We start from the raw sequence: 25,556 nt of genomic DNA on the forward strand, positions 1-25,556 counted from the left end.
CCTTCCTCAATACTTCTAACACCTTTCTCAAATGTTCACCGTGTTCTTGGTCATTCTTTGAGTAAATAAGTATGTCATCAATGAAAACAATGACAAACTTGTCAAGGTATGGTCCACACACTCGGTTCATAAGGTCCATGAACACAGCTGGTGCATTAGTTAAACCAAATGGCATGACCATAAACTCGTAATGACCGTAACGTGTTCTGAAAGCAGTCTTTGGAATATCATCTTCTTTCACCCGCATTTGATGATACCCGGAACGTAAGTCAATCTTTGAATAAACAGACGAGCCTTGTAGTTGATCAAATAAGTCGGCGATTCTCAGTAATGGGTAGCGGTTCTTGATGGTAAGTTTGTTCAACTCTCGGTAGTCGATACACAACCTGAATGTACCATCTTTCTTCTTGACAAACAAAACAGGAGCTCCCCACGGTGATGTGCTTGGTCTAATGAAACCACGCTCTAAAAGTTCTTGTAATTGGCTTTGCAGTTCTTTCATCTCGCTGGGTGCGAGTCTGTAAGGAGCACGAGCTATTGGTGCAGCTCCTGGTACAAGATCTATTTGAAATTCAACGGATCGATGTGGGGGTAATCCCGGTAATTCTTTCGAAAATACATCGGGAAATTCTTTTGCAATGGGAACATCATTGATGCTCTTTTCTTCAGTTTGTACTTTCTCTACGTGTGCTAGAACAGCATAGCAACCTTTTCTTATTAGTTTTTGTGCCTTCAAATTACTAATAAGATGTAGCTTCGTTTTGCCCTTTTCTCCGTACACCATTAAGGGTTTTCCTTTTTCTCGTATAATGCGAATTGCATTTTTGTAACAAACGATCTCTGCTTTCACTTCTTTCAACCAGTCCATACCGATTATCACATCAAAACTCCCTAACTCTACTGGTATCAAATCAATCTTAAATGTTTCGCTAACCAGTTTAATTTCTCGATTCCGACATATATTATCTGCTGAAATTAATTTACCATTTGCTAATTCGAGTAAAAATTTACTATCCAAAGGCGTCAATGGACAACTTAATTTAGCACAAAAATCTCTACTCATATAGCTTCTATCCGCACCCGAATCAAATAAAACGTAAGCAGATTTATTGTCAATAAGAAACGTACCCGTAACAAGCTCCGGGTCTTCCTGTGCCTCTGCCGCATTAATATTAAAAACTCTTCCACGGCCTTGTCCATTCGTGTTCTCCTGGTTCGGGCAATTTCTAATAATGTGGCCCGGTTTTCCAAATTTATAACAAACTACATTGGCATAACTTGCTCCGACACTACTTGCTCCGCCATTACTCGTTCCGACACAATTTGTTCCTTTCGTTCTATTAACCCCTGGTCCGTAGACCTCACACTTTGCCGCGCTATGACCATTTCTTTTACACTTGTTGCAAAATTTGGTGCAGAACCCCGAGTGATTCTTTTCACACCTTTGGCATAGCTGCTTCTGATTGTTGTTGTTGTTGTTGCGGTTATTATTGTTGTTGGGATAATTGTTGTAGTTGCTGTTGTTGTTGTATTGGTGATTCTTATCACCGTTTTCCTCCCACTTTCTTTTGACTTGCTTCACATTGGCCTCTTCAGCAGTCTGTTCTTTAATTCTTTCTTCAATCTGGTTCACTAGTTTGTGAGCCATTCTACATGCCTGTTGTATGGAGGCGGGCTCGTGTGAACTTATATCTTCTTGGATTCTTTCCGGTAATCCTTTCACAAACGCGTCGATCTTCTCTTCCTCATCTTCGAATGCTCCCGGACACAATAGGCACAATTCTGTGAATCGTCTTTCGTACGTGGTAATATCAAATCCTTGGGTTCGTAACCCTCTAAGTTCTGTCTTGAGCTTATTGACCTCAGTTCTGGGACGGTACTTCTCGTTCATCAAGTGCTTGAATGCTGACCACGGTAGTGCGTACGCATCGCCTTGTCCCACTTGCTCTAGATAGGTATTCCACCATGTTAACGCAGAACCTGTGAAGGTATACGTAGCGTACTTCACTTTGTCCTCTTCAGTACACTTACTTATGGCAAACACCGATTCGACCTTCTCGGTCCACCGTTTCAATCCGATCGGTCCTTCGGTTCCATCAAATTCCAAAGGTTTGCAGGCAGTGAATTCTTTGTAGGTGCATCCTACACGATTTCCTGTACTGCTAGATCCAAGGTTATTGTTGGTATGTAGCGCAGCCTGTACTGCGGCTATGTTTGAAGCTAGAAAAGTACGGAATTCCTCTTCATTCATATTCACGGTGTGTCGAGTAGTCGGTGCCATTTCCTTCAAAATAGTTAAATGGAACAAGTTAATCATACAGAATATTAAGAGTAGTTAATAGTATTTCGTAGCATAATATGAACTCATTTATAAAAGCTTTTTCTTCATATTAGCGTTTTATAAGTATAAATTCGGGTAGTACCTACCCGTTAAGTTCATACTTAGTAGCTAATATACAATTCAACTACTACAATTCTATATGAAAAACTGATTATAATAATATTTCGCGTTCAAACTTTTACACAATATTTTACAAACTTACAATACCGCATATTTTACATATAGCATGAAATATAGCACACAATAAATTTGATACAAGATGGTTGTGAAGATAATTCTAGCTAGTACACAAGTCGTTCAGCAAAGGCAATAAAGACACGTAATTCATACGTCCAGAAACAAGTCATGCATTCTGGTTTTACTAGGACTACTTCCCATCCTTGGTCTTGTGGAACATAACCGTTATGGCCGTTGATAAGACAGCGTGTTGTAACGTCGTCAAAGGGACGAGGGTTACGTAATGTCCAACAGTCCCGTAACAATCTAAAAACCTCATTTCTTACCCCAATTACCGACTCCGTCACTTGTGGGAACGTTTTGTTTAATAGTTGTAGCCCGATGTTCTTGTTCTCACTTTGGTGAGAAGCGAACATTACTAATCCGTAAGCATAACATGCTTCTTTATGTTGCATGTTAGTCGCTTTTTCTAAATCACGAAGTCCAATATTCGGATATATTGAGTCAAAATAATTTCTTAACCCATTGCGTAAAATAGCATTTGGGTTCCCCGCAATATATGCGTCAAAGTAAACACATCGTAACTTATTGGTTTCCCAATGTGATATCCCCCATCTTTCTAACGAAAGTCTCTTATAAACCAAGACATTCTTGGAACGTTCTTCGAATGTCTTACAAACTGATCTCGCCTTAAATAGTTGTGCCGAAGAATTCTGACCGACTCTAGACAAGATTTCATCAATCATGTCTCCGGGTAGGTCTCTTAAAATATTGGGTTGTCTATCCATTTTGTGTTTTTATACTGTAAAATAGACAAGAGTTAGATTCATAAAAAAAAATACTTATTAATACAAGCAATTTTTACATATATCATAAAGCATAAGCACACTATATTACATATATTACACCACACGAATACAACTATCTTATTCCGACTCGCTTGTTTCTTCTTCTTCGGTTTTGGTTCGTTTTGCCAAGTTTCTAGGGATATATGATGTTCCCCTAATACGAGCCGTCGTGATCCACATTGGTTTAGAAAAACCTGGTGGTTTAGAGGTTCCCGGGTCATTGTTACAACTTAAGGACTTCGGGGGTTGACGATACATATAAAGTTCATCGGGGTTGGAATTAGATTTCTCTATTTTTATGCCCTTTCCCTTATTATTTTCTTTTGCCTTTTTAAATTCAGTTGGGGTAATTTCTATAACATCATCGGAATTCTCGTCGAAATCCGATTCATCGGAGAATTGGTAATCCTCCCAATATTTTGCTTCCTTGGCGGAAACACCATTGACCATAATTAACCTTGGCCGGTTGGTTGAGGATTTTCTTTTACTTAACCGTTTTATTATTTCCCCCACCGGTTCTATTTCTTCATCCGGTTCCGATTCTTCTTCCGGTTCCGATTCTTCTTCCGGTTCCGACTCTTCTTCCGGTTCCTCTTCGGGAACTTGTGAATCAGTCCACGAATCATTCCAATTTACATTTGACTCTTCATTATTATTAGGTGAGTCAATGGGACTTGTTCTAGAGGTAGACATCTATCACATAATATCAAACGCGTTAAGAGATTAATATATCACATAATATTCACATGTTAAAAATATATAGTTTCCAACAAAATTTGTTAAGCAATAATTTTTCAAGTAAACACGGTCGAAGTCCAGACTCACTAATGCATCCTAACAAACTCGATAAGACACACTAATGCAAAATTCTGGTTCTCTAAGACCAACGCTCAGATACCAACTGAAATGTCCCGTTCTTATTGATTAAAAACGTTCCATATTAATTGATTTCGTTGCGAGGTTTTAACCTCTATATGAGACGTTTTTCAAAGACTGCATTCATTTTAAAACAAACCATAACCTTTATTTCATCAATAAAGGTTTAAAAAGCTTTACGTAGATTATCAAATAATGATAATCTAAAATATCCTGTTTACACACGACCATTACATAATGGTTTACAATACAAATATGTTACAACAAAATAAGTTTCTTGAATGCGGTTTTTACACAATATCATACAAGCATGGACTCCAAATCTCGTCCTTATTTAAGTATGCGACAGCGGAAGCTCTTAATAATCACCTGAGAATAAACATGCTTAAAACGTCAACAAAAATGTTGGTGAGTTATAGGTTTAACCTATATATATCAAATCATAATAATAGACCACAAGATTTCATATTTCAATACACATCCCATACATAGAGATAAAAATCATTCATATGGTGAACACCTGGTAACCGACATTAACAAGATGCATATATAAGAATATCCCCATCATTCCGGGACACCCTTCGGATATGATATAAATTTCGAAGTACTAAAGCATCCGGTACTTTGGATGGGGTTTGTTAAGCCCAATAGATCTATCTTTAGGATTCGCGTCAATTAGGGTGTCTGTTCCCTAATTCTTAGATTACCAGACTTAATAAAAAGGGGCATATTCGATTTCGATAATTCAACCATAGAATGTAGTTTCACGTACTTGTGTCTATTTTGTAAATCATTTATAAAACCTGCATGTATTCTCATCCCAAAAATATTAGATTTTAAAAGTGGGACTATAACTCACTTTCACAGATTTTTACTTCGTCGGGAAGTAAGACTTGGCCACTGGTTGATTCACGAACCTATAACAATATATACATATATATCAAAGTATGTTCAAAATATATTTACAACACTTTTAATATATTTTGATGTTTTAAGTTTATTAAGTCAGCTGTCCTCGTTAGTAACCTACAACTAGTTGTCCACAGTTGGATATACAGAAATAAATCGATAAATATTATCTTGAATCAATCCACGACCCAGTGTATACGTATCTCAGTATTGATCACAACTCAAACTATATATATATTTTGGAATCAACCTTAACCCTGTATAGCTAACTCCAACATTCACATATAGAGTGTCTATGGTTGTTCCGAAATATATATAGATGTGTCGACATGATAGGTCGAAACATTGTATACGTGTCTATGGTATCTCAAGATTACATAATATACAATACAAGTTGATTAAGTTATGGTTGGAATAGATTTGTTACCAATTTTCACGTAGCTAAAATGAGAAAAATTATCCAATCTTGTTTTACCCATAACTTCTTCATTTTAAATCCATTTTGAGTGAATCAAATTGCTATGGTTTCATATTGAACTCTATTTTATGAATCTAAATAGAAAAATTATAGGTTTATAATCGGAAAAATAAGTTACAAGTCGTTTTTGTAAAGGTAGTCATTTCAGTCGAAAGAACGACGTCTAGATGACCATTTTAGAAAACATACTTCCACTTTGAGTTTAACCATAATTTTTGGATATAGTTTCATGTTCATAATAAAAATCATTTTCTCAGAATAACAACTTTTAAATCAAAGTTTATCATAGTTTTTAATTAACTAACCCAAAACAGCCCGCGGTGTTACTACGACGGCGTAAATCCGGTTTTACGGTGTTTTTCGTGTTTCCAGGTTTTAAATCATTAAGTTAGCATATCATATAGATATAGAACATGTGTTTAGTTGATTTTAAAAGTCAAGTTAGAAGGATTAACTTTTGTTTGCGAACAAGTTTAGAATTAACTAAACTATGTTCTAGTGATTACAAGTTTAAACCTTCGAATAAGATAGCTTTATATGTATGAATCGAATGATGTTATGAACATCATTACTACCTTAAGTTCCTTGGATAAACCTACTGGAAAATAGAAAAATGGATCTAGCTTCAATGGATCCTTGGATGGCTCGAAGTTCTTGAAGCAGAATCATGACACGAAAACAAGTTCAAGTAAGATCATCACTTAAAATAAGATTGTTATAGTTATAGAAATTGAACCAAAGTTTGAATATGATTATTACCTTGTATTAGAATGATAACCTACTGTAAGAAACAAAGATTTCTTGAGGTTGGATGATCACCTTACAAGATTGGAAGTGAGCTAGCAAACTTGAAAGTATTCTTGATTTTATGAAACTAGAACTTTTAGAATTTATGAAGAACACTTAGAACTTGAAGATAGAACTTGAGAGAGATCAATTAGATGAAGAAAATTGAAGAATGAAAGTGTTTGTAGGTGTTTTTGGTCGTTGGTGTATGGATTAGATATAAAGGATATGTTATTTTGTTTTCATGTAAATAAGTCATGAATGATTACTCATATTTTTGTAATTTTATGAGATATTTCATGCTAGTTGCCAAATAATGGTTCCCACATGTGTTAGGTGACTCACATGGGCTGCTAAGAGCTGATCATTGGAGTGTATATACTAATAGTACATATATCTAAAAGCTGTGTATTGTACGAGTACGAATACGGGTACATACGAGTAGAATTGTTGATGAAACTGAACGAGGATGTAATTGTAAGCATTTTTGTTAAGTAGAAGTATTTTGATAAGTGTATTAAAGTCTTTCAAAAGTGTATAAATACATATTAAAACACTACATGTATATACATTTTAACTGAGTCGTTAAGTCATCGTTAGTCGTTACATGTAAGTGTTGTTTTGAAACCTTTAGGTTAACGATCTTGTTAAATGTTGTTAACCCAATGTTTATAATATCAAAAGAGATTTTAAATTATTATATTATCATGATATTATGATGTACGAATATCTCTTAATATGATATATATACATTAAATGTCGTTACAACGATAATCGTTACATATATGTCTCGTTTCAAAATCATTAAGTTAGTAGTCTTGTTTTTACATATGTAGTTCATTGTTAATATAATTAATGATATGTTTACTTATCATAATATCATGTTAACTATATATATAACCATATATATGTCATCATATAGTTTTTACAAGTTTTAACGTTCGTGAATCACCGGTCAACTTGGGTGGTCAATTGTCTATATGAAACCTATTTCAATTAATCAAGTCTTAACAAGTTTGATTGCTTAACATGTTGGAAACATTTAATCATGTAAATATCAATCTTAATTAATATATATAAACTTGGAAAAGTTCGGGTCACTACAGTAAGTTAGTCAATAGTCTTAATAGTGTTGGTCAACGTGGAAGTATTAAAAAAATTTCAAAGTTATTAGTATGCATGATGGTGCAAACTTAAAATTTTAGTATAAACATGCATATTGTTTGAAACTTATTTGATATATTAAGTGTTTTAAATATATTATGTGTTTAACTATTAACATTTTTCTTTTTCATATTAAGTTTTTTTTTAACTAATTATATTCAAATTACTTTATATATAATTTAAAAACATTTTAATAATATAAATTATTATATCATAACGTTTTCATTTTAGAAATTAACTTACATACTATATAAATATTATCGGGTTTCGAGTTTTAAATTACAGTTTGTTCGTGAATTATAGGGTAAAGTCCAATGGATAACTAATCATTTTAATGCAACACGTCAATTTGCTTATCTTGTTGGAATTATCAGAGTTTAAATTTGGTCAAAAATTTCCGGGTCATCACACAACTTCTCAGTCAATATCCGATTTATTGAATTTCTCGGTCAACATATATTTTTAGCTATATATTATATTATGTATTATAAAATATTATATAAATGGTTGTTTGTTGCTATATATATATATATATATATATATATATATATATATATATATATATATATATATATATATATATATATATATATATATATATATATATATATATATATATATATATATATATATATATATAAGTGGTAGGATCAAGGAGGAAGTAACCAATCGGGGGGAAGCAAATTTTTTTTTCGTTTTTTGAAAAAACTTTGTTCACGAACATTATATATTGGATGAAAATATGAACATTTAATAAAGACACTTTGTGATAAATATTTTTATTTTGACGGAAAAACGCTCGAAGAATTAATATATAACAATTATCGTGTTTTTCGAGCGTATGTTGAGGTTTTAGATATTAGGGTTTATAGGGTTTAGATATTAGGGTTTAGAAATTTAGAGTTTAGGGTTTAGATTTAGGATTTAAATTGAGTTTTTAACACAAACGGTTTAGAGTTTAGGGTTTAGGGTTTAGGTACTAAACCTAAAACACTAAACCCTAAACTCTAAATCGGGCTAAATTTTACTTCACAAAACATGAAGAAAAAAAAACGTTAACATTCTTCACGATCAATATTATCTTGAATGCTATTTTTGTCGATCGTTTTTCCGCCTAAATAATAACATTCATCACGAAGTGTCTTTTTTAAATGTTCATATTTTCGTGTGATCTTGATACCTGAAAAACAAAATCCAAAAAAAGGAAAAATAAAAATAAATTTTGCTTCCCCCCGCTTCCCCCGATTGGTTACTTCCCCATTGATCCTGCCCCTATATATATATATATATATATATATATATATATATATATATATATATATATATATATATATATATATATATATAGTGGCAGGATAAATGGAAAAGTAAACAATAAGGGGGAAGCAAAAAAAAAATCATTTTTTTTTTCAGGCATCAAGATCACACAAAAATATGAACATTTAGAAAAGACACTTCGTGGTGAATGTTATTATTTAGGCGGGAAAACGATCGACAAAAATAACATTCAAGATAATATTGATCGTGAAGAATGTTAACGTTTTTTTCCCATGTTTTGTGAAGTAAAATTTAGCCCGATTTAGAGTTTAGGGTTTAGGGTTTAGGATTTGGTGTTTTGGGTTTAGTCTCTAAACCCAAAACCCCAAACCCTAAACTCTAAACCGTTCATGTTAAAAACTCAATCTAAATCCTAAATCTAAACCATAAATCTATACCCTAAAACCTAAATTTCTAAACCCTAATATCTAAACCATAATATCTAAAACCTCAACATACGCTCGAAAAACACGACAATTGTTATATATTACTTTTTTTGAGCGTTTTCCCGCAAAAATAAAAACATTTATCACAATGCGTCTTTATTAAATGTTCATATTTTCATCCAATCTATAATGTTCGTGAACAAAGTTTTTTCAAAAAACGAAAGAAAAAAAAACATTTTGCTTCCCCCTGTTTCCCCCCGATTGGTTACTTCCCCCTTGATCCTACCACTATTTATATATATATATATATATATATATATATATATATATATATATATATATATATATATATATATATATATATATATATATACATACATACATACATACATATACATATATATTCGAAAATGTATATTTATATTAAAAAGCCAACGTTAATCAACAACCGATTTCTCCCCGAACTCCCAAAAATTTGTTCTGCCCGAGTTCCGATTTTTGCAACCTTGCTTACAATGGAGAAACTTGAATCTGACAACAGACGGGGCGGATGCAAAAACTTATTAAATTTTTCATTAACAGCTGGGGCAAACACTAAAAAACCTTATTTTGTACTAATTTTATTTTTTAGTATAAGTTTTTTTTTCCCTCTAAATTCCAGCTGGGGCGGATACCCCGCTCTGTCCTACATATATTCCGCCACTGCTTGCTTATATGGAGGAACTGAACATGTGAATAAGAACAGGTAAATGCTAAAGATTCTTGAAGAATCAGATTAGTATGAGCCTTCTTGTTCAATTTATATAATATAGAAGTTTGAAATATACAAAGTAAGTAATTAGTAATTGAGTGTTGCTTATATGAAGAATTACCTAGAATGAATGTCATAACAGAGAAGTTTGAACCTTTAGAAGTCTCTGTAGCTACTTCAGCTTTAGCTTTAGCAACAGGTTGGCAGCCATGTAGTAATGTTGCATTGCCCTCATATCCTTGTGAACATGTGCACCCATGTAGTATTGTTGCATTGCCCTCAGATCCTTGTGGACATGTGCATATGTATCTTCCTACTGTATTGTTACATTGCCCATGACATTTTCCTTCAACCTCGCACTCGTTGATGTCTAGTAATAAAAATTTCACATATTAAGTCAGAGTGGCAAGTGGGTCTTTGACACAATATTTTGTGTACGGATACCGAGTTAAGTGTTTGTATCCAACTTTACTCAAAGTGCCATTGTACGTACGCTTTCAGTTGACACAGTTTTGTATGTTTTGGCGACTTGTTCATCACAGTTGTGCTGATGTGCATGGCAACCATGTATGTAAGTCAGGGGCGGACCTATGAAGGGTCAACCCGACCCGATGATCCAAATTTTTTCAAGTGTATTTATATGTCAAAGTTACACTAGTGCAAAATGTTAAAAATTTGAAAAAAAACAAAAGAAAAGGGGGAACGAAGTGAAAGCCATAGTAAATATAAATAATGGTGAAGATAATAGAACAACAAACTTGAAAAGAAGAAGCATTTTGCTATTGTTATTTTTTTCTATCACGTTACTTGTTTATGTAATACTACCAAATTCTGCATTTAATTCTTCCGAACTATCCACTTCCTAAAAAGTTTATCATTGTTGACTTCAAAATATGGTAAACGATTTTTGTCATTAGCTATGAGACAATTCTCAATGCAAATGTTAAGACGGTATTCAGATTTAGGTGGTCGCATTTTCAACTCATAAGTCTACTAATTTGATGGAAGATAAGGATGCTAATAGTTTTTGCCAAATTAGTGGAAACTTTTTCACATGTAAGTGTAAATTGCCAAGTCAGAGGAAGAATAGTGTGGCTGTTTTTGTGGGGTTGTCTTTATAAGTTGATTACACATGTCAGAAAAAATAAATAAAATATATATACATAGTCTGGATAGTTATACTAAGTCGATAGAAATTAAGTTAAAGTTACGTTACAATAAATGCAATGTTTAGATCAATTATAGACTCATGGTGGAGCTAGCATTGCATAATATTTATGGAAGTTTTTTTGGACTGTTCAATATGAGTGAACAATTATTGTCACAACTTAATGATACCCATGCTTGATTATCCTTTGCATGCGTATCACACATGACTGACACCTGCTTATTTAACGGTCAGCCACCAAGTTTCCTTGAAAAAATAATGCAAATATACTGCTTATGAAAGTTTCCAGCCTACAATCTAGAAGCTCACCTTCTAGATGTTTAAAGTAGCCTTCTTTGAACACCATGTAGAAGAAGCAAAGATGAACACGATGACGGCCGCCCACCATCTCCGTTCACAGCCTTCCACCGCCATAGAATTTTTATTATAAATAGAGGTGCAAACCTCAATTGTAAATCATCCCAAATCATTCAGAGAAGTGTAATCACAACCTAGAGAGTATGTGTGAGCTTGAGAGTTTTTTTTTGTAAGAGTTTTGTAATACTCTGTAAATCTATTCTTGTGAGTAATAGAGTTGTTTTTCTCTCAAATTTATATCTCCCAACGTCCAGGCGATCCCCTCTTCCTAACAAGTGGTATCAAGAGCTTGGTTAGAGACGTTGGTTGAGTTTTTGGGTTTTCGGAAGTTTTCTCAAAATTCAATTTTGAGTGTACCATTGGATTCGTCTCGTCGAACCGAGTCCAACGCAAAAAACGTCGACTTAAACGGAGTTATAACGAGCCCAGAAAACGCGGTCAAAGTTTGGTCAACTCGCCGGAATCTCGCCGGAGAAGACGACCGGTGCCGGAATTTTTGCCGGAGAAGACGATCACTGTAGCAATTCACTGTAGCAGCTGGCGGCACTGTAGCATGTCACTGTAGCAGTACTGTTGCGGTACTGTAGCAATTCTGAAATTTTACAATTTGGTCCCTGAAATTTTCAGAATTTCATTCTTGGTCCCTGAAGTTTATAAAAATTATAATTTTGCCCCGTAAGTGGAATTTAAGCCGCGAAGTGTCTATTCCACCATTTTCAACCGTTCCGGACGTAACGGTGATCTCTGTTTTCTACAATTCAACCCCGTTTGTGTTGAAAAATTATTTGTAAGGTGATAATGTCCACAGAAGAGTCAACATCATCTTTCGGAGCTATGATTATGCTCATAGCCACAAACTACACGCTGTGGAAACCTCGAATGGAAGATCTCCTCAGCTGTAAGGATTTGTTCGATCCTACTGAATTGAAGGGTATAAACCCTGATTCTGTCAAAGAGAAAGAGTGGAAGAAATCAAACCGAAAAACTATTGGTCAGATCCGTCAATGGATTGATCATAGTGTCTTCCACCATGTTGCACAAGAGATAGACGCATATGTCCTCTGGAAAAAGTTGGAGGACATGTACCAGGCCAAGACTGCTCGGAATAAAGCCCTGCTGATGAGGCGTTTAGTCAACATGAAGCTCAAAAGTGGAACTTCTGTTGCCGAGCATACCAGTGAGTTCCAGAACTTGGTCAACCAGTTATCGTCTGTAGAGATGCCGCTTGGCGATGAAGTTCAGGCGCTACTGCTACTTAGTTCCCTTCCCGATAGTTGGGAAACGCTGGTAATAACACTCAGCAACTCAGCACCGAATGGCAAACTTACCATGTCAATGGTCAAGGATGCCCTATTCAGTGAAGAGGCAAGGAGAAAGGACATGGGCACAGATCAGACCCATGCCTTTGTCACAGAGAATCGGAGGAGACAACGTATGAGTAGCAAAAATAAATGGAGAGGCAGAAGCAAGAGCAGGGGCAGGTCAGCTGATGGCAGAAAACCAACATATAAATGCCATCATTGTGGATTAGAGGGACATATGAAGAAGAACTGCTATAGATTAAAAGAGGAACAAGGTCAAAGCAGTTCACAGCCGAAGAATAAGGGTGGAGAAACATTAGTGACTATCTCTGGTGATGTAGCTTATTGTTCAACCCATGATGAGACATGCCTTCACGTCTCACGAGAAGAAACAGAATGGGTGGTTGATACTGCAGCTTCCTACCACGTGACTCCATACAAGGAATACTTCACAACATACAAAGCTGGTGACTTTGGAGTTGTGAAGATGGGAAATTCTAGTTCCGCTGAGATTGTCGGAATTGGAGATGTTAGGATAAAGACAAGTTCTGGGAGCACAATTACTCTGAAGGATGTCCGCCATGTGCCAGATCTTTGGCTGAATTTACTTTCCGGGATAGCTCTCGACAAACAGGGCTATGATAGTCATTTCAGTAAAGGCACATGGAAATTGTCAAGAGGCGCTATGATAGTCGCTCGAGGACACATTTGTGGCACACTGTACAAGACTCATGTGAAGATCTGCACAGACAGTATTAATGTTGCAGAAAAGGAGGCTTCACAAAATTTATGGCACCAGAGACTCGGTCACATGAGTGAGAAAGGGTTGTCTACCCTAATAAAGAAGGAGCTTATCAATGTAGACAAGGATGCTGCACTAGATCCTTGCAATCATTGTCTGTTTGGTAAGCAGCATAGAGTCTCATTTAATTCCTCTTCAACGAGAAAATCAGAGTTACTCAGTCTGGTATACTCTGATGTTTGCGGTCCCTTGGAGGTTGAATCAATTGGCTGCAACCGATACTTTCTAACGTTTATCGATGATGCTTCTCGAAAGGTGTGGGTATATTTCTTGCGGATGAAGGACCAGGTTTTCGATTACTTTAAATAGTTCCATGTCATGGTAGAACGTGAGACAGGAAAGAAGTTAAAGTGTCTTCGATCCGACAACGGTGGTGAATACTCTTCCAGGCAGTTCGATGCCTATTGCAGATCATATGGCATCCGACATGAGAAGACAGTTCCACGTACCCCTCAACACAATGGTATAGCAGAAAGAATGAACCGAACAATCATGGAACGTGTTCGGAGCATGCTCAGTATGGCTAAGCTACCAAAGCCATTCTGGGGAGAAGCAGTCAGAGCCGCATGTTACTTGATCAACCGATCTCCATCAGTACCACTAAATTTTGAAGTTCCGGAGAAACTTTGGTCTGGAAAGGATCCATCATACTCTCACTTAAGAGTATTTGGATGTTTGGCGTACGCACATGTACCCAAGGAGCTCAGGCAGAAGCTGGATGCAAGGACCACTCCATGCATATTCATAGGCTATGGAGATGAAGAATTTGGATACAGATTATGGGATCCAAAGGAGAAAAAGGTGATCAGAAGTAGGGACGTGGTGTTCCATGAAAGCCAGACAATAGAAGATATTGAAAAGCCCACAATATCTCAGAAGTCAAATGTTGCTGCTCAGGTGCCAGAGGCAACAACGGAATCATTCATGAGAAATGAATTTTCAGTGCAAGAAGAAATGCCAGAAGTAGAAGATAATGAGGAAAATGACGGTGCTCAGCAGGGGGAGCCACAACCCCATCTGCCAGACGTTCCAGCACCATCACAAGGTCAAGATGATGGTGGATCTCCTCAGAATGTTCCAGAAGTTCGTAGATCTGAACGAGGTCGGATTCCATCGAGTAGATATCCAGAATCCGAGTACCTTCTACTTACTGAAGATGGAGAACCGGAGAGTTTTCATGAAGCAGTAACTCATAAGGATAAAGAAAAATGGTTGCTCGCAATGCAGGATGAGATGGATTCTCTGCAGAAAAATCAAACTTATGAGATTGTAGAACTTCCACGCGGGAAGAAGGCACTGAAAAATAAATGGGTGTTCAAGCTGAAAAAGGATGGTAGTGGAAAAGTGGTGAAATACAAAGCACGACTTGTAGTCAAAGGATTCCAACAGAAGAAAGGGATTGATTTTGACGAGATATTTTCACCAGTAGTCAAGATGACTTCAATTAGAGTCATACTTGGATTGGTCGCAAGTATGAACTTGGAGCTTGAACAGATGGATGTAAAGACAGCTTTTCTTCATGGAGATTTACATGAAGAAATTTACATGGAGCAGCCAGAAGGTTTTGAGGTTTCAGGAGATAATCTCGTATGCAAGCTGAAGAAAAGTTTTTACGGTTTAAAGCAGGCACCTAGGCAGTGGTACAAGAAGTTTGACTCGTGCATGGTGAGTCACGGGTACAAGAAAACTGCAGCAGATGAGTGTGTCTACATTCAGAAGTTTTCTGAAGGAGATTTCGTTGCTCTTCTACTTTATGTAGACGATATTTTGATCGTAGGGAAAGACGTAACGAAGATCAACCAGCTGAAGAAGGAACTCTCTAAGTCTTTTGACATGAAAGACTTAGGACAGGCTCAATAGATTTTGGGAATGCAGATAACCCGAGATAGGAAGAATAAAAGGTTATGGCTATCTCAGTTGAAGTATATTGAACGAGTGCTTTCACGTTTCAATATGAACAATGCCAAACCTGTTAGCATTCCATTAGCTAACCATTTCAAGTTAAGCAAGAGTTCTTGTCCCTCATCCAAGGAAGAGATCGGGGAGATGTCGTCAGTACCATATTCCTCAGCAGTTGGAAGTTTGATGTATGCGATGGTGTGTACAAGGCCCGATATTGCTCATGTAGTGGGAACGGTGAGTCGTTTTCTCTCGAACCCCGGGAAAGAGCATTGGGATGCAGTAAAATGGATTCTCAGATATCTTAAAGGTACAAAGAATCTATGTCTTTGTTACGGGGGAGCTGATCCAATCTTGGAAGGCTATACAGATGCGGATATGGCCGGAGATACTGATAGTAGGAAATCTACTTCAGGATTCATTTACACTTTTGCAGGGGGAGCTGTTTCATGGCAGTCAAGACTACAGAGGTGTGTTGCATTATCCACAACTGAAGCAGAGTATATTGCTGCCGCAGAAGCTGGAAAAGAAATGTTGTGGTTAAAGCGTTATCTCCAAAAATTTGGAATCAAGCAAAAGGAGTACAAGGTACATTGTGACAGTCAGAGTGCTCTAGATTTAAGCAAGAACTCCATGTACCATTCCCATACAAAACATATTGATATTCGCTATCATTGGATACGCGAGGTAATTAATCGACAACTGTTGAGACTAGTGAAGATCCATACAAAGGAGAATCCTGCGGATATGTTAACAAAGGTGGTGACTCGAGAGAAGTTGGAGTTATGCAGAGACATAACTGGAATGTTCGTGGATTCGGCTGGAGGGGAGAATTGAAAGTTTCCAGCCTACAATCTAGAAGCTCACCTTCTAGATGTTCAAAGTAGCCTTCTTTGAACACCATGTAGAAGAAGCAAAGATGAACACGATGACGGCCGCCCACCATCTCCGTTCACACCCTTCCACCGCCATAGAATTTTTACTATAAATAGAGGTGCAAACCTCAATTGTAAATCATCCCAAATCATTCAGAGAAGTGTAATCACAACCTAGAGAGTGTGTGTGAGCTTGAGAGTTTTTTTTTGTAAGAGTTTTGTAATACTCTGTAAATCTATTCTTGTGAGTAATAGAGTTGTTTTTCTCTCAAATTTATATCTCCCAACGTCCAGGCGATCCCCTCTTCCTAACAGCTTACGCATACTGAACGTCTAACGCTTTCGTGCAAAGAATCTGAGCAATTACATTGCGCCACGGAATGACAGCTGGACATGGGAGGAGACACACGATCCCGTGACAATACAGCTTTATCAGCTTCTCTGACCAAATAGTACAACGAGACAAAAAGAATGTTTCTCTTGTCCCATTAAGTGGCACTAAAGGACAAAAGAGTTCAATTATAAATAGAGCACCAAACCGTAGGTAAAGGCATTCATTCACATACATACATCTACACACAAGATGTATCAAATGCTAGTCCAAATGATTTAATAACATTTGAAACTATGACAAAAAGAGCTCAGAAAACAGACGGAACATGGAGTTTAGTGTGGATTCTTAAGCTTTTCCTTCTAGTCACATCCTGACATATTGCAAGGTTCACTCATTCATATAAAATGATACAACGATTCATCACTTTTCTTTAATACTGGACTTACAATCTTTAATATGGTTAAAAACTAATAAAGCCAGTTGCGATATTGATTTTTACATTTTGATTTAATAAGGATATATCAAACAATTTCAATAAAAGCAAATAACATTTTCAATATCAAATCTTCAATATTTATAATATGTTACAAACATTTTCAAACACGAAATTAAACAAACATAACTGAAATTTACAAACACTAAGAACACAAATGTGGTTGATTTATATTTACATGTTTGTCAACTATCAAAATGTAAAGTTATCAAACGTAATGTACAAATTGTACGTATCAGATACTAGTCGATATGATTTCAAAACAATCGAAACTACGACAACAAGCACCCTGAAATTTAACGTGGTTTGTTTACTTGTAGTCCCATATAATAAGAACTACCCGAGTAAGAATCCCATTCACTGGAAGCATATGGGATTAATGGGACTTCATAAAGATCAGATCGCTCAACTTCAAGGATTAAGCTTCTCGATTCTTCGTTTGTTTGTTGTTGAACCCAAGGATGAGTTTTAACCTTCTTCAAACGCTCTAACTCCATGGCCACTTCTTTCATAGTAGGTCTATCAATCCCCAGTACGTAAACACATCTCTTCGCCAGATCAGCAACTTGTTGTATCTGTTCAAGACTACCCTCACGTAAAACTCGGGGTTCAACAATTTCAAATAAGCGATTCTCTTTCATTGCCTTAACAAAGTACGTTGCCAAATTCTTTTCTTCATTGGTTCTGTTCACGCATATTTTGAAAAACAGCCTAAATCTAAGGGGCATTTCCGCACTCATTTCAGAAGGCTGGAACCAGAAATCAACGGATAGAACCGATTCAACAGGGACTGAAGCTGACAAGCGAGAATCACTTCGTTCCACTCTCCCAACAGGCCAGCTGGATCGAATTCTTTGTAAATCGGTGGTTCCTGTTTGGAAAAGAATCAACAGAATAGCTAATAGCATAAAAACATATAGTTTTTGCCCCGTTATGAGTTCTGCAAGTACCACTCCAAAGCTATACACGTCACTCTTGTCAGTTAGTTGACTTGTGTGGAAGTATTCATGATCAAGATATCCTAATGTCCCTTGAACGAGAGTAGTCACTTGAGCGTGATCTGATGGGACTAATCTCGAGGCTCCAAAATATGAAATCTTTGTGGTGTAGTTTTCATCTAACAATATATTAGTAGACTTGACATCTCGATGGATGATGGGCATAGCTGCTTGCGAATGAAGGTACGCAAGTGCATCCGCTGCTTCGGTACCAATTATCAACCGATTGTCCCATGTAACGAACTCATTCCGCCCGATTTATGATGAATGCGATAATAAAGAGTGTTATTAGCAATGAATTCGTAAACTAGTACCGGGACATCCTCTTCTAAACAACATCCTAAAAGCTTTACCACATTTCGATGAATGACTTGCGTAAGGATCAATACTTCATTGATGAATTGCTCTGATTGGGTCCCATCAACAAGTTTAGACTTCTTTATTGCAACGACACTTTTATCCGCCAAAATTCCTTTATACACTACACCATAACCACCTCGTTCGATAGTATGGTCCTCTGCATAATTATCGGTCGCTTTCAAAAGTTGTTCGGTGCTAAACATAATCACTGCCTCACTAGTCCCTGGTGCGTTGAGCTTTTGTTGTAAAAACACACCCCCGTTTTTTTTTCAAAGAACTTCTCCTTTAGCTTGGTTAATTTTCTCTTCCTTATTTCAAAATAAACTCCAGTTAGTCCCGATATTATTGCCACCAAGACAAATACTATAGCTACAAGCGAAACAAAAGAAGATCAAAACTAGTTGATAGCGGTTAGCTGGTAGCTCGTAGCTTGTAGCTCGTAACATGTAGCCAGTAGCTATTAGTTTTCATATGTATTTAGGTGTTTAGCAGAGAGTAGCTAATACTGTTAAAATAAAGAGTAAAATGATTAAAAAAAGTATTAGCTTTTTCTCAAACGCTGGATCCCGTAGCTTTTAGCTTTTTCTCTCTGTATAAAAGTTTTAAACTCTTTTAACCAAATGAAGATTTTTATTAGATACGAGTTTTTTTCATAAAAGCTAGAAACACTTAAAAGCTCTAAAAAACTCACATCCAAACATACTTTATATATTTTTCACGCTCCATATTTTGTAACCTAATTCGAAATAATTAATTAGTATCCGACAGATTATTACTTAACGGATGATTATGAATTACCTAGAATGAATATCAGGACTGGGAACTTTGAAGGTTTAGCAACAGGTTGGCAGCCATATGGTGTGTTTGCATTGCCCTTGTATCCTGGCAAACATGTGTAGTTGTAACTCCCTAGTGTATTGATACAATGCCCGAAACAAACATAGTTGTTGCTTTTATCGTCACACTCGTTGATATCTAGCAGTAAAGTATACAAAAAATTAAACAAGGTGAGAATTGGAATATGGTTAATGGTTAGGATTGCGACTTCGGTGTCGTTACTATATCGCAAGCACGTCGCAAATTTATGCATTACATGATTAGTGATAAGGACTACTTTGACGCAAAAGTAGGCTAAGACGGCCGCCAAGTCGGTTTAGTGACGAGTTCGACCCGTTTCTTCCAAAAACGCTTAAGAATCCGTCAACGCTAAAAATCGGGTCAAAGTCGGTCTGAGTTGTGCTGAGTCAGACTGAGTCGGGCAAAGTCAGACTTAGTCAGGTCTATTTAAGTCGCTTATGTACGACGTTGTAGGTTGCTCAATGACTCTGAATTTACGACTTTATCATATAAGGTCTATATATTACTTTAAAAAACCACTTGTATTAACAGAGCAGTGGTACCTACCTGGGTTATCCGGGTTCATGGTATGTGAACGTCGTGGGTTCGAATTCAAGGAGAGTCATCTTCTGGGCAGTTAATTTGGGTTTCTCCTAGGGGATTTTCTCGAGATTGTGTCTTCTAAGCAGTTAATTAATCTGAGGTTTCTACCTAACACGTGGTCCATATATGATCGGGTGGTTTCTGTCCCCCGGCCCCAGTTAGTGACTCGCATGTTCAAAAGAAATATTACATTGGAAAGAGATTTTCAACACGAACTTATCGATCATATTTCTAATGTTAACATTAGTTAAACAAATTTATAAAGTAATAACAAATTAAATAACAACAATAATATATGGTTCAACTTGGATTAAACAGATGGTTCATATTAGATGAATTATAAACCATTTTTTCTGTCAAATATACACTAATTGGATAATTGGATTAAACTTGGATTGAACAGATGGTTCAATATCACGGAGACTTTCTTATTAATATGTCACGGACATATCCCTTAATAAATAATAGACTTAACTGCGTAATTCATCCCTAAAGTTATATACTTTTTTCATCCTCGTCCCTAAAGTAAATTTCTCTCATCCTCACCCTTAAAGTTATGTTTCAGTTTCATTTTGGTCCCCGCCGTTACCAGCCGTTAACTACAACCTAGAAAGGCATACTCACGTGACAAATACGTGAGGGTAATATTGTCATTTGCGTGTATTTATATTATGTATTTGAACAATAAATATTTTAGGGAATAGAATGATACCACAGCATAGTGCAAGGACCAAATTTGTAATTAAATTATATATTTATATCCCATCGTATCAATCTTCAGTTCAGTAAACCCTAACTCCCAAATTGAATTTTTTTGTCACGAACCCTAATTCTAAAATTACCAAGATGGTTAATTGTTGGTGTGGTAGAAAAGCCATTCTTCGCATATCAATTACAGCTGCCCAATTCCGGTATGTACAATATTTTTATCTTTTTAAAATTTGTGATTCATAGGTTATTATGAACTGTGATGTGGATTAATTTTTTTAATTTTTTTTGTATAGTGGTCCAATTGTTAGTTTGTACAGTGGTATGACTCACCCGTGATGGAGCGTGAAGCGTTATTGGATATGAATAACTTGCTTGCATTGAAACTCAAGAACGAAGAACGAAAAAGAAGACGTCTCCAGTTTCTCTTGATTTTGTTATGTTTAGCTATTATTTATTGCAAATTTTTATAGACATAGTTAATTTGTTGTAGGTTTTTTTGAGAATGTAGTATATTATTTTCGAAACGATGAATGTAATATGCAATTTGTGATTCAAATGGAACGAGTTTGTATTTCTTCATTTATTTGTGCAGTTTATTTGTGCATACTAATATGCGATTTTGCATACTGATGAGAATGTTAATAATTTACTGTATAAACAGCATATTGTGTTACCAATCTAAACAGCATATTGTGCATTTTAATTGTGCAGTTTAATTGAAACATGAAATTGTGCAGTTTGTTCAGTTTGATCGTAGCATATTATGTGCAAGTAATGTATACATGAAATTGTGCAGTTTGTGTTACTGTGCAGTAATGTATACTGCATACTGTGCAAGTAATGTATAATGTGCAGTTGTGCAGCTGTTAATTGTGTTTAGTTTAGATTAGTGCATACTGCAAAATAAGGTCATAAAAGGTTACCATTGAATCAGCATACTGATTATATAACAAAATTAGTGCATAGTGCAGTTCATCCAAGTACTACCAAAAAACATCAAAATAACAAAATTCCATTCCATGTTGCATAGTATTATCAAAGTACTACCAAAATACCATCAAAATAACAAAATAGCATCAAAATAACATCTTGACCCGAAGTGGCAATGCCTACTCAAAGTACATATAATAAAACATGAAATAACATTAAAATAAAAGTTCTTGATCCAAAGTTGCATAAAACACCAAAATAATAGTTGTCATAACATCAGATAAATAAAACGTCGTCTGTCATATAATTCATAGCTGACTTATTTTAATAGGGTTTATATTAAATAGCTAAAATACTAAAATGCCCTTGCCATATTCCCACGTTTCTAGTCATAAACTGCAAAAAGTTAATGGCAGTTACCATTAAGGACAAATACGAAACCATATAATAACATTGAGGGCTAGTATATAACTAGTATATAACATTGAGGCAGTTAAGTCTAAATAATACTCAGTAATAGGTGACAAAATAGTATATAACTAGTTGTGGAGCCCTCGCTTCGCGCCGGGGGCTCCGTTTTGAATGCGAGGTAAAAAAAAGTCTTAATCTATTTTGTAAAAAAGAATTTTTTTTCGACATCTAACATTGAAGGGTTGTTCCTTTTGTGAAAGTTGCTTCTTTTAGCGTTCGTTTTTTTTTTATTATTATTATTTTTAAAGTTAGATGATCTATTTTGTAAAAAAGAATATTTTTTGCCATCTTTTGGTAGCATTGAAGGGTTGTTCATTTTATGAAAGTTGCCTCTTTCATCGTTGAGGGAAAAAAAAGTTAGTTGAGTTTTTTTGTAAAAAAGAATTTTTTTCGACATCTTCATTTAAGGGTTGGTTCTTTTACGAAAGTTGCTTATTTTATCGTTGGAAAAAAAAGAAGATGATGAAATGACGAAAATACCCCTGATTACTATTAGTGAATACTGAAACGGTGTTTTGTGTATTAGTATATATATAAATATAAATAAAGCTCTAATTTGATGATGTTATAAAAAAATTAATTCTCAACCTTAAAAATAATTTCAAAAAAAAAAAAATCTAAAACATCCATAATAATGTCATTAAAGTAATTAATTATATTTAATAGAAATTAGAACTTGTTAAATAAATGTACAATATGGGAAGCATTATGGACAACGTTATGGTAAAACACCATCATGACCATATGTACAATATTTGAAGCATTATGTACAATCTTATGGTAAGACCTCAATGACCATCACTATATCACTATCACTATATGAAATGTCCCGTTCATATTGATTATAAACGTTCCATATTAATTGATTTCGTTGCGAGGTTTTGACCTCTATATGAGACGTTTTTCAAAGACTGCATTCATTTTTAAAACAACCATAACCTTTATTTCATCAATAAAGGTTTCAAAAGCATTACGTAGATTATCAAATAATGATAATCTAAAATATACTGTTTACACACGACCATTACATAATGATTTACAATAGAAATATATTACATCGACATATGTTTCTTGAATGCAGTTTTTACACAATATCATACAAACATGGACTCCAAATCTTGTCCTTATTTTAGTATGCAACAGCGGAAGCTCTTAGTATTCACCTGAGAATAAACATGCTTTAAACGTCAACAAAAATGTTGGTGAGTTATAGGTTTAACCTATATATATATCAAATCGTAACAATAGACCACAAGATTTCATATTTCAATATACATCCCATACATAGAGATAAAAATCATTCATATGGTGAACACCTGGTAACCGACATTAACAAAATGCATATATAAGAATATCCCCATCATTCCGGGACACCCTTCGGATATGATATAAATTTCGAAGTACTAAAGCATCCGGTACTTTGGATGGGGTTTGTTAGGCCCAATAGATCTATCTTTAGGATTCGCGTCAATTAGGGTGTCTGTTCCCTAATTCTTAGATTACCAGACTTAATAAAAAGGGCCATATTCGATTTCGATAATTCAACCATAGAATGTAGTTTCACGTACTTGTGTATATTTTGTAAATCATTTATAAAACCTGCATGTATTCTCATCCCAAAAATATTAGATTTTAAAAGTGGGACTATAACTCACTTTCACCAAATATCACTTCGTCGAGAATTTGACTTGGTCACGGGTTGATTCACGAACCTATAACAATATATACATATATCAAAATATGATCGAAATATATTCACAATATTTTCTTTATTACGTGTTGATGATTTTTAGTTGTCTAGTTAGCGGTCCGATGTTAGAAGTCCACAATTGATCGTACATGAATAATTTAATATATATATCTTGAATCAATCCATGACCCAATGCATACATATCTCAGTATTGATCACAACTCAAACTATATATATTTTGGAATCAACCTCAACCCTGTATAGCTAACTCCAACATTCACATATAGAGTGTCTATGGTTGTTCCGAAATATATATAGATGTGTCGACATGATAGGTCGAAACATTGTATACGTGTCTATGGTATCTCAAGATTATATAATATACAATACAAGTTGATTAAGTTATGGTTGGAATAGATTTGTTACCAATTTTCACGTAGCTAAAATGAGTAGTTTTTACCAATTTTGTTTTGCTCGCCATTTCTTCGTTTCTAATCCGTTTTGAGTGATTTAAGCGGCCACGGTTTCGTATTGAACTTGAATTTATGAAACTAAACAGAAAAGGTATAGGTTTATATTCAGAAATACAAGTTACAAGTCGTTTTTGAAAGAGGTAGTCATTTCCGTCGAAAGAACGACATCTTGATGACTGTTTTGAAAAACATACTTTCACTTTGAGTTTAACCATGATTTTTGGATATGGTTTCATGTTCATAAGAAAAATCATTTTCCCAGAAGTATAGCTTTTAAATCAAAATTTTTCATAGTTTTTAATTATCCAAACCAAAACAGCCCCCGGTTGTACCTACGACGGCGTAAATCCGGTTTTATGGTGTTTATCGTGTTTCCGGGTTTTAAATCATTAAGTTAGCATATCATAAAGATATAGAATATGTGTATAGTTGATTTTAAAAGTGTAGTTAGAAGGATTAACTTTATTTGCGAACAAGTTTAGAATTAACTAAACTATGTTCTAGTGATTACAAGTTTACCACTTCGAATATGATAGCTTTTCATGTATGAATCGAATGATGTTATGAACATCATTACTACCTTAAGTTCCTTGGATAAACCTACTGGAAAATAGAAAAATGGATCTAGCTTCAATGGATCCTTGGATGGCTCGAAGTTCTTGAAGCAGAATCATGACACGAAAACAAGTTCAAGTAAGATCATCACTCGAAATAAGATTGTTATAGTTATAGAAATTGAACCAAAGTTTGAATATGAGTATTACCTTATATTAGAAAGATATCTTACTGTAAATAAGAAAGATTTCTTGAGGTTGGATGATCACTCTACAAGATTGGAAGTAAGCTAGCAAACTTGGAAGTATTCTTGATTTTATGAAACTAGAACTTGTAGAATTTATGAAGAACACTTAGAACTTGAAGATAGAACTTGAGAGAGATCAATTAGATGAAGAAAAATGAAGAATGAAAGTGTTTGTAGGTGTTTTTGGTCGTTGGTGTATGGATTAGATATAAAGGATATGTAATTTTGTTTTCATGTAAATAAGTCATGAATGATTACTCATATTTTTGTAATTTTATGAGATATTTCATGCTAGTTGCCAAATGATGGTTCCCACATGTGTTAGGTGACTCACATGGGCTGCTAAGATCTAATCATTGGAGTGTATATACCAATAGTACATACATCTAAAAGCTGTGTATTGTACGAGTACGAATGCG

General features: G+C 35.2%; 1 protein-coding gene and 1 pseudogene across 1 annotated transcript; both read right to left on the reverse strand.

Annotated features, from left to right (window-relative positions):
• Positions 1 to 17,003, reverse strand: part of LOC139882134 (putative wall-associated receptor kinase-like 16) — a 62,549-nt pseudogene extending 45,546 nt beyond the window's left edge.
• A 73-nt stretch (positions 17,004 to 17,076) lies between these two features.
• Positions 17,077 to 20,043, reverse strand: LOC139882229 (wall-associated receptor kinase 5-like). Its single transcript, XM_071866623.1, is given in 7 exon segments — positions 17,077 to 17,139; positions 17,577 to 17,963; positions 18,183 to 18,502; positions 18,505 to 18,886; positions 18,889 to 18,989; positions 19,419 to 19,595; positions 20,025 to 20,043. Coding segments are annotated over 7 exon segments (1,449 nt in total).
• Positions 20,044 to 25,556: the final 5,513 nt, after the last annotated feature.

Source organism: Rutidosis leptorrhynchoides, chromosome 1 (genome assembly GCF_046630445.1).
Source record: "Rutidosis leptorrhynchoides isolate AG116_Rl617_1_P2 chromosome 1, CSIRO_AGI_Rlap_v1, whole genome shotgun sequence".
Classification (NCBI taxonomy): domain Eukaryota; kingdom Viridiplantae; phylum Streptophyta; class Magnoliopsida; order Asterales; family Asteraceae; genus Rutidosis; species Rutidosis leptorrhynchoides.